Source organism: Malus domestica, chromosome 15, assembly GCF_042453785.1.
Source record: "Malus domestica chromosome 15, GDT2T_hap1".
Lineage (NCBI taxonomy): Eukaryota > Viridiplantae > Streptophyta > Magnoliopsida > Rosales > Rosaceae > Malus > Malus domestica.
In genome coordinates, this window is record NC_091675.1 from 54,615,102 (window position 1) to 54,634,242 (window position 19,141).

At 37.9% G+C, this 19,141-nt stretch overlaps 2 protein-coding genes across 3 annotated transcripts; one reads left to right on the forward strand and one right to left on the reverse strand.

Annotated features, from left to right (window-relative positions):
- The first annotated feature begins 2,579 nt into the window (after positions 1 to 2,579).
- Positions 2,580 to 8,442, forward strand: LOC103425378 (pentatricopeptide repeat-containing protein At5g65560-like). Of its 2 annotated transcripts, XM_008363459.4 has the most exons (5): positions 2,580 to 5,813; positions 6,485 to 6,601; positions 7,006 to 7,073; positions 7,198 to 7,690; positions 7,782 to 8,442. In XM_008363459.4, the coding sequence occupies exon 1, from the start codon at positions 2,760 to 2,762 to the stop codon at positions 5,475 to 5,477; it is 2,718 nt and encodes a 905-aa protein (XP_008361681.2). In that variant the 5' UTR covers positions 2,580 to 2,759; the 3' UTR covers positions 5,478 to 5,813; positions 6,485 to 6,601; positions 7,006 to 7,073; positions 7,198 to 7,690; positions 7,782 to 8,442. The 2 variants fall into 2 exon arrangements, with proteins under 2 accessions (XP_008361681.2, XP_008361682.2); XM_008363460.4 differs by lacking the exon at positions 7,782 to 8,442 and having other exon boundaries at positions 2,607 to 5,813; positions 7,240 to 7,659.
- Positions 8,257 to 17,557, reverse strand: LOC103425395 (membrane-bound O-acyltransferase gup1-like). Its single transcript, XM_029093644.2, has 19 exons — positions 17,337 to 17,557; positions 17,199 to 17,257; positions 16,061 to 16,242; positions 15,928 to 15,976; positions 15,568 to 15,671; positions 15,409 to 15,473; positions 14,445 to 14,515; positions 13,381 to 13,440; positions 13,148 to 13,261; positions 12,853 to 12,977; positions 12,682 to 12,733; positions 11,955 to 12,017; positions 11,697 to 11,806; positions 11,516 to 11,608; positions 11,317 to 11,398; positions 9,726 to 9,803; positions 9,129 to 9,204; positions 8,994 to 9,043; positions 8,257 to 8,624 (listed from the first exon to the last, which is right to left on the reverse strand). Exons 1-19 carry the CDS (start codon positions 17,428 to 17,430, stop codon positions 8,583 to 8,585), a joined length of 1,569 nt encoding a protein of 522 aa, XP_028949477.1. The 5' UTR covers positions 17,431 to 17,557; the 3' UTR covers positions 8,257 to 8,582.
- Positions 17,558 to 19,141: the final 1,584 nt, after the last annotated feature.

Genomic DNA, 19,141 nt, shown 5'->3' on the forward strand with positions numbered 1-19,141 from the left:
GGAGCATCCAAGACAGATCAAGATTTTAACGAGTCAATTGAAGACTTGTGGCCATCCAATGGGGAGTATTGTAAATATTATGTGGATGGCCCACATGAATGGTTTGTTACTATTTATTCACATTATTTTCATTATTCATTTGTGGAAAATTTGTAAGGTGAATAGTGTCATTTGATTATAAAATGAATGAGAGGAAGAGGAAGATAGAGGGTTCACGGGAAAGATGGGAATGAAAAGAAAAGAAGGAAGGAAGAGGAAGAGAGAGAAGGAAGAGGAAGAGAGAAAATAGAGGAAGATGAGAGGAGATAATAGAGAGAGTTATCTTTGTACTCCTATTATTTCAAATTATAACGAAAGCACCACTGCTGCCCCGAGGACGTACTCCAGTCACACTGACTGTAGAGGAACCTCGTAAATTTTGTGTCTTATTTCATTTATTCCACTGCACCCACAGTCGATTTCACAACAGATAAGATATTGTTAATATGTCGTTGATTTTTAAAATTAATAAATTTTTGGATAAATTACATTTTACACCCTCAAATATGGGGTTAATTACAACCTCATACAACATCTTTAAAACATTTCAATTTCATACATTTAGTTATATTTTCTTTTCAGTTTCATACCTCTGTTAAAAAATCTGTTAAATTAACTGTTAAGTGATGAAGTAGCAAATGTAGGGTCTATATTTACGCTGACATAGCTGTTAAATTTGCATCATGTGAATAAAAAATAATTATTTAATAAAAAATCAATTTATATTATAATTAAAAACTAAAAGAAAATTGAAAGGGGTATATGGGCAAAGTTTAGCCCAATAACCCCATCTCTTCCTCGATTTCATCCCATCTCCTCTGTGCTTGTCTGCAACCAATAATCCCATCTGGGTTTGGGAAGCTTCTTATGTCGCCCTATAGAACTTCAACCTTTTCTTCTTCGTCCAACCTTCTTCATCCCTGCAAATCTCACGCATTGCACAAGACTCCCTGAACTTCCTCCCTCCATCGCCACGCACCAACACACTGCAAATCCCTGCCTCGAGATGAACTAAGTCCGGGATGGCGCCGGATAAAGAATTTGAGGACAACTACACGTTATTTAGTGAAATCAGGTCCCTGAACGAAGTGGGTATTTCACCATTGATGGAATTGGAGGAAAGGTTTAAGGTTTCAAGATTTTCAAGGAGTGTGAGGGAACTGGTATCTTCCCCCGAAGCTTATTGCCGGAAAAATCGATATGGGTAAGGTTTAAATTCAAGTGTTTCAGAATGTTGCCGGTTAAATTGACGTCGGAAATGGTGATTGACCTGAGCTTCTTCAAGCTTCCGATGATGATGATGAAGGGTTTGGAAGCCTTGACTTGGATGTTGGAGACGATGAGCTCGGTGAGGTTTTGGAAGCGAGCGAGCCAGACGCAAGTGAGGCGGCGAAGGAAGTTGATGCAGGTGAATGAGTGGAGGGAGACGACGAGGTCGGAGGGGAAGCCGATTGGAGCAATGGGGCAGTTGAGGGACTTAAGGGATTAGAGGGTGGAGAAGGATTTGAGGGCGGTGAAGGAGATGGCAACGTCATCGGAGCAATTGGCAAGGCGGAGGGAAAAGAGGTGGCAGAACGGCTTGGAGGAGTCGCAGCGGGTGGCGTTTGGGTGAAGTCGCCACCTCTTCTGTTGTTATGCCATGGCAGAGCCGCCATCTCCTTCGTCGATACGCCACCACACCCACCATTCTCTCTCCCATGTGACCACTTAAGTTCCCTATTTCAACCACGGAGGCTCTCGATTTCTACTGATTCATGAAATTCCTAATTTCAAACCATGCTAGATTTGAATTGTTAGGTTTCAATTGCTGCGATTTGGTTGTGGGTAAGGGTGTCGTGTCGAGGGTTAATGGTGATGGAAAGGCGTGTTCTTGGTGGTTATGAAGATGGGGTTGATCAGAGGGAGAAGAGGTGTGGGCATGGTAGAGAAGCGAATGAGAAGTTGACCAGAGAGAAGAGGGGTCGGGTGGGGTTGAATTTTTTTTTGTTGACATTTTAATTATTTATTAAATATTTCAAATAATAATACTTTTTTTTATCCACATGGCGCAAAGTTGACATCCACCTCATTAAAAAGTGGGTCCTATATCTGCCACATCATCACTTGACAGCCATTCTAATAGATTATGTAACGGATTATATGAAATTGCAACTAAATCATATTTGAGGTATGAAATTGTAATGTTTTACGGATGATGTATGAGGTTGTAATCTCACTTATACTCGAGGGTGCAAAATGTAATTTATCCTAAATTTTTAGTACTAGTATGGCAATTTTTTTTTTTGAAAAAATAATAAATATTTGACACATTTTTTCTTTTGTTAAATTAGATATTAAATTAAGAAGTCAACGGGATTTGAACTCACTGTCAATGTTAAGTTGTTAAAATGACACAGGTAATGCAATATCGTCGTTAGAGTTTTTAGCGGGTAGATTTGAAAAAGCCCACTCATTATAGAAGCTTGGGAGGGCCGGAAGGGCCCATGAGTTGAGCCCAGACCGCGAGGTGTGAATTCCCCATCCTCAGCAGCTGTCAGTCAGCACATCACCAGCTGCAGAGATTTCTCTAAATGCCAAAACGAACTCCAAACAAACCTACGATTTTCTCTTCCCTCTTCCTCCTCCTCCTTCTTCCCACTCTCCAACTCATACACCATTTCTTGGTCTGCACACGATGAAGTGAATTGGGTCGGGTCTTCCACCAATGTCCGAAGAAGAAGATGATGAGAAAACCCATGGCCGTCATCTGCCACCCACCTGAGCCCTTCCTCTTCCTCCTCCTCAAACCCTTTTATTCCATTTCCTCCCCCGCCACCGCTCCCCTTCCCCTCTCCCCCGAACCGCACGATCTCTCCGCCCAGCTCTTCTCCATTCTCTCCCGCCCCAATTGGCAGCGCCACCCTTCCCTAAAAAAACTTGCCCCCTCCATATCCCCTTCTCATGTCTCCTCCGTCTTCGCTCTCAAACTCGACCCCCAAACGGCCCTCGGATTCTTCAACTGGATTGCCCTTAAACCCGGATACAAGCACACTGTCCAGTGCCATTCTTCCCTCCTCAACATTCTCCTTCCCAATGGGTTTCTCCAGGTCGCGGAAAAGATCCGAATTTCCATGATTAAGGCGTCCAGTTCCCCACAAGATGCCGTTTTTGTGCTCGAATATTTGCGGGCATTGAATGGCGCCGAAGAGTTCGAGTTCAAGCTCACCCTCAGGTGCTACAATTTTCTTCTAATGTCATTGTCTAAGTTTTCCCTGTTTCAAGATTTGAAAGCTCTGTACTTGGAGATGTTAGACGATATGGTTTCGCCAAATCTGCATACTTTTAATACCATGATCCATGCTTACTGTAAATTGGGTAACGTGGCCGAGGCGGACTTGTATTTCAGTAAGATAGGGCAGGCGGGTTTGCACCCCGATACGTTTACCTACACTTCATTGATCCTGGGGCATTGTAGGAATAAGGATGTGGATAGTGGTTGTAGTGTTTTCAAGCTAATGCCGCAAAAGGGTTGTCAAAGAAATGAGGTTTCCTATACTAATTTGATTCATGGGTTTTGTGAGGCTGATCGGATCGATGAGGCTCTCAAGTTGTTTTCTCAAATGGGGGAGGATAATTGTTTTCCGACTGTGCGTACATTTACAGTTCTTATTTGCGCCTTGTGTAAATTGGGAAGGAAAATAGAAGCTATGAATCTGTTTAAAGAGATGACGGAAATGGGTTGTGAACCAAATGTTCATACTTATACTGTGCTCATTGATAGCATGTGTAAGGAAAATAAGCTTGATAAGGCAAGAAACTTGCTAAACAAGATGTTGGAGAAAAGGTTGGTTCCTAATGTTGTCACGTACAACGCAATGATTGATGGGTACTGCAAGGAGGGAGCAGTTGAGGCTGCACTTGGTATTTTGGCTTTGATGGAATCGAGTAATTGTTTTCCAAATGCTCGGACGTACAATGAATTGATTTGTGGATTTTGTAAAAGGAAAAATATACACCAGGCAATGGCACTGCTTGGTAAGATGCTTGATCGGAAACTCTCACCAAGCCTATATACATATAACTCATTAATCCATGGGCAATGTAAAATAGGTCATTTGGAGAGTGCTTATAGGCTGCTTAATTTGATGAAAGAAGGCGGTTTGGTTCCTGACCAATGGTCTTACAGTTCTCTCATAGACACACTCTGTAAGAAGGGGAGACTGGAAGAAGCTCATGCCCTGTTTGATTCTCTCAAAGAGAAAGGCATAAAGTTGAATGACGTGATCTTTACTGCTTTGATTGATGGTTATTGCACGGTTGGGAAAATTGACGATGCCCATTCTTTGTTTGATAGAATGCTTGTAGAAGACTGTTTGCCGAACTCATACACTTACAATACCTTGATAGATGTGTTGTGCAAAGAAGGAAGACTGAAGGAAGCATTATCACTGGTAGAAAAGATGGTAAGTATTGGTGTGAAAGCTACAGTACATACTTATACAATTCTAATTAAACAAATGTTGAAGGAAGGGGACTTTGACCATGCTCATAGGCTTTTAAACCAGATGGTTAGTTCTGGTAATCAGCCTGACCTATTTACTTACACCACCTTTATTCATGCATATTGCGGCATAGGAAATGTAGAAGAGGCAGAGAAATTGATGATTAAGATGAATGAAGAAGGAATTGTAGCAGATTCGTTGACTTACACATTGCTAATTGATGGATATGGACGCATGGGATTAATTGATTGTGCATTTGATGTTCTTAAGCGCATGTTTGATGCTTCTTGTGATCCTTCGCATTATACCTATTCCTTTCTGATCAAACATCTTTCAAATGAAAAGTTGACAGAGACAAGGAATAATATACTGGGAATGGATTTGATCTCAAATGTCTCCTTGATTGATATTGCTGATGTGTGGAAGATAATGGATTTTGACATTGCTTTAGACCTTTTTGAAAAAATGACTGGACATGGTTGTGCACCCAGTACCAACACTTATGACAAACTTATAGTAGGTCTTTGCAAAGAGAGGCGCTTGGAAGAAGCCCAGAGGTTATACAGTCATATGAAAGAGAGGGAAGTTTCTCCCAGTGAGGATATTTATAATTATCTTCTTAACTGTTGCTGTACATTGCAAAAGTATGGAGAGGCAGCAATCTTGGTGGATGCGATGATTGAGGATGGTTATTTACCGACATTGGAGTCCTCCACGTTGCTTGTATGTGGGCTTCTTGATGAAGAGAAGAGTGAGAAGGCAAAAGCAGTTTTTCGTACTTTGCTTCATTGCGAATATAATTACGATGAAGTAGCTTGGAAAGTTCTCTTTGATGGTTTACTTAAGAGGGGTCTTGGCAATATATGCTCTGAGCTCATAAGCATCATGGAGAAGTTGGGTTGCCGGCTTCATCCTCAGACATATTCAATGTTGATTGAGGGAATCGATAGTCCGTAAAACTGCTGGGTTTTTTTTCTTCTGGGATTTAATTCTTTATCTGTGAGCACTACTACAAGCAAAGTGATTTTAAAACTTATATTCCCAGATATCTGGTAAGCACTATGAATTGTGAATACAGAGTGTTCACACTATAAGATGCTACAAAGATCATTATTTATGTCTCAGGAGAATATGATACTGGATTTGCAGTCTTTATTTGCGCTGTGAATGTACCGTCTCTTCAGTGAGTGCATATATGTTTCTCTGGGACGAGGACCTTGGCATTGAGGATTTTGACTCAAAATGGTCAGTATAACCAGTACAATCCGGTAAAACGTTCTTAGCATCCATGTGGTAAGTGCTGTTATATTTCACTGTTTTGGCTGATTTGATGTTTTAGATAACTGATGCATGAAATACCCACAGATTTATGCATGCTTATTTCCTGCTCACCGGCCAGTAGCCACTAGGTACTAACTGCAAATTGGGAATTGGAAATATTAGAATTTTATGCTTTTGTTTGATGTGGGTGCACAAGAAGTTAAGACCTAAAATGGTGGAATGTCAAATTACCGTTTCAAAGCCATTCAGTCAACGCTTTATATAAAAGAAAATTGGGCACTGGCTTTATATTTGACACATAGACAAATGTGAATGTACATTAAGGCATGATAAATTTCCCACAAAAAAAAAAAAAAAAAAAAAAACTCCACTCAAATGCATACCATGTAGTAATATCTCATATTGTTTGCCCTTCCCATAAAAAGTAAAAATAAAAAATCTCACATTCTTGGAAATGAAGGCATTATTTTTTCCCCCAAAAAATGCATTTAAATATCATATCACTAGGTGATTTTCGGATCTTCTACTGAAGAAAAAGAACTTTGGAAAGAAAAACTAGTACAGGCGATGAGGCCAAAACCAATTTTTGTATTTTGTACATACTAGACACAATTTCACGTAAATGATTTCTTTGTTTATCCTTTTTGTGCTATTGCATCATGAACACGTTAAATTTTGTGTAGATATCTAAAAGTACCACGGGAAGATGGACTTGAAATATCAGAGCTAGCTATTGATGACGCCAAGTCAGAGCTGTATCATTCAATCAATAGATGTATGAAGAAATCAGAAGTGCAGAGGTTAGTGTATTTCTTTTTTCTGGACAAGTGGATTTGTACCTTTTTTTTGTCTTTTAAACCATAAGCATGTCTGCCTTCACTTTGTTCAAGTCGAAAGTTTTGTTATCACTAGCCTTATGGTGTCATTGTACTGGGGAGAGTCTCAAACCCCAAACCCTAAATTAAGGTTAAAGTTTTTGCTTCGCATTCCTCTTAACAGCGCCATCTTAGTTTCTCCAAAATTATCTCACATTTGATCATCCTACTCCCTGTTAGGCCAAAATTAATAAGGGGATATTGAAAGGTGTTTGATGTATAAAAGTGGTGGTGCAAGTACAAATCCTTTGCTGCTTCTGTTTTGACTTCACTATGCTTGGCAAGGATTTGTTTTGGGAGGTAATTGATTGCTTATTTTGTGCTGGCAGGATGAGCTCAGCTTTGGCGCTGATGTTCGATGTTGTTCACTCTTCATTCCATCTATTCATTTGCACAAGTGAGTAAATTAGTAATGCCCTTCCTCCTCAGAAAAAGATTCAAAAACATGTGTGTTTGAATTCTTTGTTAATTTGTTTTCTTGCATTGACAATGGAAACACGTCGCCTTTCATTTTCTTCCAGTGGAACCACTTATCTAGTTAGTGTGACTTATCGGGTTGCTAGGATGCTGGTCCGGTATTGCAATGAAGATCTCGTGCGGTAAAAGGGGTTAACAGTGTTTGGTTGCCCCATGCATATGCCAACTATATTAGCAAACCAAATGCAAGAATGCAAGGTCGGTGGTCGCCATTCATATACTCATCAGAAAACAGAAATCAGTACTGTATGGCTGTGATTGTGCGTGCAGATTATCGGGCGCAGAACCGGCTGAGCTGGGGGAGCTTGGAGGGAAGTGGCTGGTATTTACTCGATCGTACAGCCTCACCTGCTGACATGATATATCTCAAACAATGTATAGAATTTTCGTGATGATTTCAGACAGCAGATGACAAATATTTCAAGTCTGACGAGCAATCAATTTACGATGTATTATGTTCATGTCAAGTTTCAACGTAATGCGATCCCGTTTAAAAAGATTGTTCAGTAGAGGACGTATGGTTGTACATTTCTTCAGGTAAATTATTAATGTTCATCAAATTGCATTTGTGTATACAGCAACCTCATCATCTCTGCTCCTACAAGCTTTTTCTTTCTATTTGTAACAGGTTCGATTTGTGCGCGTCGTCCTCATCCTCGTAGTTTTATCGACCCCACCCCGACTCATGAGGACATCACCAATCCGGATCCTCGATCAGATTGGTTGTTGGCTAATTAAAACAAACTAATTGGTAATCAATACTACTAATTCTCAACAAACTGGATTTGGATGTGGCTTACACCAAGAAACCAAAGTTGATGTAGGCGATCGTTAACGAGACATTGCTTCAAATTCCGAAGCATCAAGTGGCAGAAATGAGAGAGGAAGTCATAAGATTGATTCCGAGAGTGATATATGCAGATCCAAGGGCATCCTGATTGGAGACAGTTGAAGATGCATTCGAAATAGCAGTTAAGGGAGTGCTTGGCAAAGTACAGAAAACTAGGAAGGACATGAAAGAGGGTAAAGATCCTGGCAATGCTTTCTGGGAAATAAACCCTACTGAATTCGATATGCCTAAGCTCGGGATGAGGGGAAGAAAATTTAAACAGAAGTATAACCGATTGTTTCTTAATAAGCAACAATCGTGTTACAATGCAAGTATTTCCAAAAGTTAAATCACATTTGAATTTGGAATTAGCTTTCTCTACATTTATATAGTACCTTCCTTGTCCTAAGTGTATACCAGAAAAGAACGTAGAGTGATGAATGATTACTTTTATCCGCCATCGAGGTCCTTGGCATGAGCCAGCATACATTAGGTTACAATGTTGGCAAACCTGTCTCCTGTTTGAAACTTCTGGACCTCGGTTTCCACACCAGCAATTAGCTACTGGAGCCAATTAATCAAACCTTACAGCGAGCCGATTTAGCTGCTACTTTGCTTTGCATCGCGGATGTGGAACATAAGCTGCAAGATATGCAACTTCAGACCAATCATAGAAATAGAGCAGACACACGCACTATGATATGTATACAATTGTCTGCTTATGGAAATGTTCGGGTTTAGGGTTTATATCAGAAAGAAAATTGAACGAAATCCTGAAACGTCATTTTGATACAAGATAAATATAAGCCCAAAATACATAAGAAAATATCTGAACTCCTAATGACTGGGTTCCATTATATTTAGGCATGAGAAGAAATAGTGAAATTACTATAAAATAAATTTTTTACGCATTTTCCATCTCAAAACATATCCACATTGCGAAACTAATTCTAAAAGGCGACATATTTAAACTTCACCGTTAAAGAAATAAGCAGATAATTGTGACATTACCTTTGTCCCTACATAAAATGTCAAAAGCATGCCTGCCAAAACCGGAAGTCCTGTACAAAGAATATCATCAGTCCTCCCAGAAGCAGAATTGTGTAAGGATAACAAGAAACCTCAGGACATGAAAATTCAAGTTACCTTCTCGTTTAAGGAATTGAGAAATCAACCAACTAATCCCAGATGGTCCAATAACAAAACCAACAAGGTTTGCTACCTGCAGAAACATTGAATGCTTGTATTGTTAGCATTTACGAATTCTTGTAAACACATAAGGTGATTCCCAGTTTGCAATACCCACTAGTTTGGCAAATGCGTATAACACGATACATTTTTAAGTGCTAAGTACACTGAAACCAGTGGGATGTGCTAGAGAACCATTGCAAAAATGAAACTCTTAGGCTACCCTTCACTCTTTAAACACATATGTTTCAATAAACTGTCACTGTAAAAAGGCCTTAAGTGGTTTGAATCATTTAGCCTTTCAAAAGAGAAAAAGGCAAACGAATTTCGCAAAGGGAAGGAAAAGACTACTAAATGTTTATATTTGACAAGCAGAGAATTTCAGATATATAAGCATCATCAAATTAGTCTAAAAAATAAAGAGCAAAATGACCTTATTATTACTTCCTTTTCACTCAAGCAAAAGTGCAAATATCAAAAGTCAATACCAGCATCAACAAGAATATAAAAATAGTTATGATTGATATATGCTTTAATCAAATGCAGGATACAGACCATGAGACAAGTGATAGTAATTGCACCAGCAACCGCACTAAGTTCACGAACAACAAATTCCCCATGAGTACTCTTAACCTGACAACAAATACATGACAAAATCAAAATTGTTAAGCTCGACAGATAAAAATAAAGGTTAACATACTCCTCTTCTCTTCCTCTCCCTCCCTAAGCTTCGTATGTGTGTAAGTATAAAATAATGAACTACAACGAGAGAAATCACAAAGCAAAAGGGTTGCCAACATGGTTGAGTTCTAGAGCAAGTTTGTGATTTTTCTTACAAAACCTTCAGGTGCGTTTGTTGCATCAGACTATCTCGGACTGGACTAGCTTTATAGACTAAGCTGGACTGACTTAGACTAGACTAAGTTGGATTGACTTAGTGAAGTGCTTGGTGCAGAGTCGGACTAAGAAGCATAATTAAGGACAAAAAGGAAAAAAGTCTTTGTTAACAAAACTTTCTCCAGAATTTTCTAATGCAAAGAAATTGAACCCAACATCAAAAATTTTTGTAGAATCCAACTACACCTAGCAACCAAATTTTACATTCTCTCAACCCAAAAACAAAACTTTCCAATAAATCAATGGAACCCAAAAGCCCAGCTGAAAACCCTTCGAATTTTTCAATTGGGAACTCAACTTACTCATATGAATTAGAAGAACCCAGATAAAAATCACATTGATTTTTCGAACTTTCAAAGTCATATTTCCATTGATTTTCAATCTTTCCTCATTTTCCAAATTACCCCTCCACTCCTTTCTCTCCCCATCCCCCCTCAAACTATCAAATATGCGACAAAAACTTAACCCCTTTTCAGGAAGCCAAACATCCACTTTCTATAAAAGAGAGAAAGCACTGAAATTTCCACAGAGCTCCAAGACTTGTCGGTCATTTGAGTTCTTCAAATTCAATGTGATTTTTCAACTCGGGACTCAAAATTCAACTTGGAAGTGGGCGTCTGCCATGGCCAAACTCTCGATCTGCTTCTTGGCTCGCAGAGTTGGCAGTTTCTCCATCAACACCCCAATTTTGGCTGTAACATCCACCGACAGCGGCGCCTCTTCAGCTGTGAGCTCCCCCCCTGACTTAGGCAACGAAAGAGCAAGCACTGCGATGCCCTGGTGACGATGCCGCAAAAGAAGCGGGGACTGGATGTTAGTGAGCAAAACTTGGGGATTGGATGTCGGCCTTCCTTTCTAGTCCCCCTTAATACCAAGCGAAAGCTTGGGATTAGACTTAGCGAACCCCGGAGGGCCTCATAGTCGAGGCGAGTCCCACTTATTTTAGTTCGAGGACATACCAAACACAGTATTATAGTCCTACTTAAGCTAGTCCCTCTTAAGGAGGTGAAACAAACGCACCCTCAAAGTACAAGATTAAGTCCACGATTTTTTTTCGCCTAAAGGTTGAAAGTCAGGGTCCAGGCTTCAAATTGATTACCATCCAACAAATCAGAAACCCCTAATCCGCAAGCCAACAACAGCTAACTGATTGGCTTTATGGGAGGGACGAGAATTGGGATGATCATCCTCCCATAAGTTAAACCAAACAATAGAAAAACAGCAATGGTAATAGGAACAAAGAGGTCACCTGAAATGCATTGGTTGCTGATTTCAATATCATTTCCGGAATAAAGAATAAGCATGTCAGCCATGCCCACGAAAGAAGCTTCCTAATGCCAAAGATAGAAATTAAGTTAGAATAAGGAACAAATTTCAATAAGGCTCTACTCCCATTTGACAGAAAGCTAAGATGTATTCAATAAGAAAAATTCAACAGCAACAAGTACCATTCTAGATCATGCCAAATGGCAACAAATGTGAATACAACCCATACATTGAGAAGCTTCCTCCGAGTGCCCCCAAGAGGAATGTACAAATACCTATTGTTTTCATTTCCCAAACAAACATGTCAGAGTTAGAAACAGGATTACAAGAGAAATTTGAAGCACAACAGGTTGAAAGTTTCACCTCACAAGCCATTTGTTGTAGGAAGCATGCCAGTTCTTCCAAAAAGTTTCCAAGTTGTAGCAATTATTTATACACCTCGGCATATTCTCAGGGACCTCAATGCCACATATCTGCAGTAATTAGAAAAAAAATCATTGTCCCACTGCAAAGCAATATCAATACTAAAAGATACAACTAATTTATAGTAGACGGACAACCCAGCAGTAAACGCCAAAGTTCGGAAGAAATGGAAATAAAAATTTATTGACATATACACACCAGTGACCAGAACCGGAAATAGCGCCATATCAGAAAAAACTTTAGCCACATGAAGATTAAAACCTGCACCATCATAAGAAAGTAAATCACCTTTACCTAAGCTAAAACAAATAGATGAAGTCACCTAACAACTAGAATGGAAATCCAGACAAGGTGAAAGGAAAATACTAAAAGACCCAATTAAAAAAAGGGTCTGATAAAAGTTCACCAAATAAATTATTATATCCAGGTAAAGTAACCAAGTAACTTTACTTTGCAGCAGACAGCAGAGTGTATGAATATGGTGAGGAACTTGAAAATACTTGCATAAGAATTCTTACATCATATCTATGAGGAATGTAAAGATTACAATTTAATGATTGATACTATTACAAATGAACTTATTACAAATAACACTTTGGGGATTGATTTAACTTTTAATAGCTAACTCTCTCATGCATTTTTCTTTGCTCAAAGAAGGTTATGGATACCACGTATTTTAAGATATACTTGTTCATTATTTTTTATATTCTCATAAGTAGGAACTATCACATTATTAAACATTTAGTCCATGCACAAAGAGTCTAAGGTAGGTGTGTTTTGTATTTTCTGGAATTAATTACTACATTACCACCTCAAATTAAAAGAACATTATGCGGCTTCACAATGTATTTCAATCATATAAAAAGCTTGAGATACTAAAATTCTAATCATCAAAGACCTTGATACTGTAAGGATCATCTCTTACCCCATATCCAATAATAAACACATCCATAGGGTATAACTCTTTCCACATGCCACTAATAGGTACAGAAAAAGAGAACCTAGTTAATATCCAAAAGATAGAATACACACATGCGTGGGTGTGCGCACAGACACACATACACAATACAGGGTGTATCTTTAACTAGACACTCACCTGATTGCAAACGCATTGTAATAGAAAAGATGTGTCATTAGTTCCATCAGAAGAAGACTGAACACCCAGCGCAAACCATACCAAGCAATGTCCTTAGCTGAAAAGTTATTTTGAGGAACATCCAACTGAAAGAATATTGCAATAAAGGTAAATACTGAGACTCTGCAGAACATACAAGCATGGACTATCATCTCCAACAATATGGAAAGCACATCCAGTGCACTTGGCAATCCATAAATGACCAAATATTTCAAATTATTTAAAAAAAACAGTACCAATATTGAAAGTGACAGACCTGTGAGGCAAATGCATTGAAGCTTACAATTGGCCCAGTAAGATAAAGAGGTGCATACACCAAATACGCAAGGTAAGTCGTAAAGGCATACATGTCATTCTGGACACCTGTCTCCTGAGTATAACAAACACAATTATGAACACATGGAAAATCCATTTGGATGAAAGTTGATTTAAGGATCCACCAACTGCAATAATACTAGGCTTGCACTTAAGTAGAAAGCATAAGCTAACCTGTAAAACATGGTAACAAGTTTTCCCTGATTTACAAATATTGCAACGCTGAATGTGTTTCTGCATACAAGACCAAGAAACATTAGCACTTTGTAAATAGCTAAAGTGCAAAGTATTAAATCCTTGACAATAATCTGCATGCATGAATAAGCAGAGAAAATCCATCAGAATGAACTAGGAATCACTAAGATTCACGGTAATAGCTTTACATTAAACAAAAGAGGGTTGCTGAAAATATGTTAATGGATACTGGCACATGAATTGGTGTAAGAATTTGTAGTTAATACTATAATAAATTCTGTTAACATAGCAATTGGCAAGCATGTGAAGGACAATGTTAAAGTACCATTGAGTGCAACCACAGAAAACTAACTAGATATCAACTTCAAAAGCAAGCTGCAGAGCAAGAACATTGAAACCATGCAGGGTTGATTGATGTGAAAGTAATAACCACTCTTGACTCTCATCCATAGAACAAGCTGGAAAGAAAAATACCATAAAGTTCTAGAACAAAAAGTAACACAAGCTTGTTATTATTTCAGGCCACAATCATAGGTGGGCTGGAGACTAACCTCTAAGTCAAACCAGTTTGGCTTATACAAAGTGGCCTAATAGGCTTTCAGAGGAAAAAATTAATCTCCTGAAAAGGTTTTGATGTATTAATTACATGGTGTATTTTAGGTTCATTGTTTTGGACTCTCATATTCAATGTCTTTAAGTCTCTTATTGTCACATGATTAGGTGTTGTGAATTTTCTTTTAGGATTTCAAAGTGTATTAGCTGTGAGGCTAGATTTTTTTTCTAATTTCTATGAAAAATGAATCCAATACACCAATGGTTTTTGCCAAAGGCCAGAGAGTGATCCCAGATCACTCTTTTCTTCCTTTCTCTTACTAGTGGCCCGCATCACCACCATAACCAGAAGCGTTGGACGGTTAGTAACATCGTTTCCATGTAGACTCCGTGACAAAGTAATCCAATAAAATACATACCAGAAAAAAAAAGGCGGAGGGACAGAACAGAGAAGATAGCATACACATCACAGCTCAAAGGAACACAAATACCTTATGGTCAAAACGAGATTCTCGATGTGCCCAATGGTAATCATAGCCAAAGCTTATCATCCGCAAAACAACTGTCACAAACAACCAGAATAAGAGATTAAAAAAAACCATATAAAAGAATCACAAATATATACTAATGTATAAAAGCAGGTTGCAACACTACTCATAGTGCTTTGTGAATCCATTCTTTTTTTCTATTAACTTCCATTCATATTATCTCAATTGAAAGTTTTACTTATTTTTATACATGCAATTACTGAAATAAGAATCTAGGTACAATGAACTCGTCTCCCAAAGAGTCATCTTGACAACAAAAACTTCACTGCCTACTTCATAGCTTAATTGGAGGCTCCAAAACCACAATTTTACACCAGCAGACATGAAAGAGATCATAATTACCAAATACAGCCATAACTCGTTGAAACGACTCAAATTTTCAAACATATTCATCCACCATTTTGGTTCTGATATAACGAGCCTTACACACCCTTGACCTAATCCACAAGGCTCCAATCTGTGGCATTGTGGGTCTGCTCCAAACTGCAGTAATCATGGAATAAGTTGACTGTACTTGGTAATTATGGGAACCCGTCTTTGCAGTCTGAGAACCCATTTCCAAACTGCTCCAAGCAGCCAACTTAATATATAAGAGTATTCAACTATTAGATGTTGGGGAGTCCAATCTTATGAGTAGGATTCTCATACTGTAGAGATGGGTGATGTCATTAGGTTCTCAGAAAGTTAGCTGCTTTTTCGGTCTCACAGATCATATTGGCAAACCCGTCTGGGTATTTTGTAGGATTGCATACATAGATTTGTGGCTACATAGTAGATTTGTGTCTACATAGGTATTCACATATTTCACGAAAGGTCATATGCACATGATATGGAAAAGAAGATGAATACACAGTAATGAAAGTATGATAACTAGAATTAAAATGTCAAAATGAGGAAAGCACAATACCAAAGTTAAAGCAAATGTGCCATCTAAAGGTGCCCCGAAAGTTGTCCAAATATGCCCAGCGTTGCCTACATAATAATATGCAGAAGCAGATATATCACAATTTATCTGTTAAGTACCCAATGAAGTACTAAATAGCCTAGCCTAGCCAACAAAACTCACCCAATTATGGAGAATGAATATCCTTCATAAACACGATTGCACAGAAGAAAGAATATGTTGAAAATCCAAAATACAAAAGGGAAATACTTTGTTCGTGCAAATATCTGCAAAAACACAAGTCCAGTAATGTATGGCAAGAACTCAAAACAGTAGGGCATAACTCTAACAAAGCAAGAAACAAAATGAACTCTTGGAATAGGCTCAAAACAGTAGCCCATATAATTGTACATTCCTCATAAGAGTATTTTTCTTTCTAAATATAGAAAGTGTGGAAAGCACTTTTAGATTTTTGGAGTGACAATAACAATTCCCTAAAAGAAAATGCATTGCATTATGTATCCAAGCATGAATGGAGCTCACCTTTACCAAAAGAAAATTCATTGAAGCGATTGCGAGGATAAATATAATGCTTGCAGAAACAACGGAAGTCAGATAACTGCACCTCCTAAGAAAGAGCATATAATCCAAGTACAGTTATGAAGGTAAGACATACCAGGCTCCATGCAGATATGCTAGGTATGTGAAAGAAATCAAAATCCAAATAATGGACATCCCTCTCGCTTTTAAATGAAAGCTTGTCCTCAGCAAATTAGCAATCAACGTGAACATTGTGAAGACACCAGTAAGAACAGGAAAATTTCCTCGAAAGTTTCTCCATTGAGCATCAGAAACATCCTAAGCAGAAAAAGAAAGGTGCTTTTCAGGTAAGAACAGGAATGTCAAAATAAAACTTGTGTAGTTTTGTTAGAACTTTCAGTACATCCAATGTTTTTAACACCATGGTACTGCAGTAAATCAACACACGAACAAGAGTCGTATATAGAAACGGAATAATGCTTCTGGAATTTGAAAATCTATCTGCTAGTGATAACGTCTGCCTCAATCTAATTCACATTTCCAGCCTCAGGAAACTTTCCAAAGGTTGAGCATTAATGTGCTCTGATCCCCTATTTTTCAAACCATTATTTTCTACGATTATAATTGTGAAGGAACAGAATTTACATACATACGTGTATCACGCACACACACACATTATATATATATATTTAAACACCATGCCATTTGAATGGCACCATTGGCCCTTCGGGCAACACTCTAAATTTCATCATACTCCTTGTTTAGCCAGCTCAAAACTCAAGAGCTAAACGCGGATCCCTAAAACCCGACTCCACACCACAACAACAACAACAAAGCCTTTTCCCACTAAGTGGGGTCGGCTATATGAATCCTAGAACGCCATTGCGCTCGGTTTTGTGTCATGTCCTCCGTTAGATCCAAGTACTCAAGTCTTTTCTTAGGGTCTCTTCCAAAGTTTTCCTAGGTCTTCCTCTACCCCTTCGGCCCTGAACCTCTGTCCCGTAGTCACATTTTCGAACCGGAGTGTCAGTAGGCTTAAAACTAATCGAAAAACTTAAAAAAGAACAGGGAAACACACACATACACAGAGAACTAGACCGCCCGAACAGCGGCATGTCACAGTCCACTTCAGAATTTACATATACGTAACAGTTACACTGCACCAGAGAACTTTCCCAACTGTCTAAAGTAAAATTTCCCAAGTTATCTTTGAACAAAAACTGAATTTTATAAAGAGAAAGTAAAAAGTAATGAAATTGAAAGAAGAAACCCACATTGAGGCGATGAGGAATGAGGCATCCAGGACGCAAACCGAAGAGCTTAGCATGATGATCTGCGTATCAGAAAAATGGGTTTTCAATAAATAAATAAAGACAAGAAGAAAAGAGAACAAGAAATGGATGATACCGCACCGCGAGAGAGTTGGAGGGATCGATGGATGATGAAGGCATAGAAAGCAGCTGCGTAGAGAATGAGAAATCCCACCTCTCCTTTCAACAACTTCATAGCTTCTGCTGCTGCTGCTTCTGCTTCCTCTCTCTGTCCTGAATTTCAAACTTTGATTTTGTTGTGTGGTTTGATCTTGGTGGCCAACAACGGCACCATCTCTCTCGTTTCTGCTCTGCTCTCTCAGCTTTGTTTAAAGGGACCTTCTCCTGCCACCTAATAGTAAAAGAGATCTCATAATACCAATAATTACCAGTCTGCCACTATTTTCACTGCCAAAATTCGGAAATTCTTATAGGAGGAAATTGTAGTCTCAATTAAAAATTCGTGATTATTGATGTTCTAACTCATCAAAATGTGCATTTATGATTATTTTCGTCAATTCCTTTTGAACTTTTGTCAAAATGAGTCATGTGTCATGCACGTGAGGCTGAATCAAAAGGCAAATAAATAAATCCAAATAAGAAAAATTATAACAATGTTTCCTCAACTTTTATCCGATTTGAGAAATGATCACTTAACAATTTTGAGAAATACTCTAATTGAGTTAAAGTTGAAGAACTATTTCTACCATTTTCTCTTCTAGGGACTTCCATTTACACTCTCAATTTTGGGAAAAACATTTTAATATATCGGAAACACGACTTGAAACCCTAAGTATCATAATATAATTATTTAATTTTTTGTAAGTATGTAATTACTTGTATTACAACAGAAGTACCGAATCGTGTCCTGGATGAAAAATTCTACAAAGCGAGTGGTTTTTATTTACATTAGCAAGCGTCCACACACACTGTATAAACATTTTTATTTTATTTTATATTTTATCATGAAGTGGGATTAGTTTTTAAAATTCTAAAAAAAAAAATCAGTTATGAAAATTGGAGTAATTATGAGAAGTTTCTTGGAATACTTTTTGTTTTTTACTTTATTTTTTGTTTAATTTTTAAATAGAACATGTTATACTAATTTGGTTGTGAGGGGTCAAATTCAGAGTAAATTGTAGCTATGGTCCCTTAACTTTAACTAAATTGGAGCAATGGTCCCTCAACTAAAAATCCATTACCTTTGGTCCCTCAACTTATCAAAACGTGCAGCTATGGTCCCTCAACTAAAAATCCATTACCATTGGTCCCTGAACTTTAATTCAAGTGGAGAAATTGTCCTTTAACTTTAATCCAATTGTAGCAATGGTCCTTACAATATAACTCGTTTTGACAAATTTTTTGACATAGTTGACGAAAAGAACTATAATTATACACTTTGATGAGTTGAGGGACCCTAATTATATAAATGGTCATTCCAACATAGCTTATTTTGACAAAATTTTGACAAAATTGATGAAAATGACTATAGCTACACATTTTGATAAGTTGAGGGACCCTAATTATATAAATGGTCATTCCAACATAGCTTATTTTGACAAAATTTTGACAAAATTGATGAAAATGACTATAGCTACACATTTTGATAAGTTGAGGGACCAATGGTAATGAATTTTTAGTTGAGGGACCATTGCTCCAATTTGATTAAAGTTGAGGGACCATTTGTACAATTTACTCTCAAATTTATGTTCATGTAATTACTAAATTTGTCCTTTTTTTTTATTTGAGTCCAGTTTTGGTAATGGAGTTAAAATGGTAATTTTATAGTATTTTGATTGTCATCGAGGATTTATTTTAAAAAAACTAAACAAAAGAATTTGAAAATTTTAAATTTGATCAATAAAGACAAAATAAATAGGAATAGACCTAGGGTGGGTGTGCCTAGC

Bases quoted from the DNA above. Each gene is read 5' to 3' on its own strand.
- LOC103425378 (XM_008363459.4), top strand. From the start codon at position 2,760: ATGATGAGAAAACCCATGGCCGTCATCTGCCACCCACCTGAGCCCTTC.
- LOC103425395 (XM_029093644.2), bottom strand. From the start codon at position 17,430: ATGAAGTTGTTGAAAGGAGAGGTGGGATTTCTCATTCTCTACGCAGCT. The intron at 12,978-13,147 runs GTCTGTCACTTT...ATATTCTTTCAG, and splicing joins TCAATGCATTTGCCTCACAG to TTGGATGTTCCTCAAAATAA. The intron at 11,399-11,515 runs GTACTTGTTGCT...CTTTGGCATTAG, and splicing joins ATTTGGCATGATCTAGAATG to GAAGCTTCTTTCGTGGGCAT.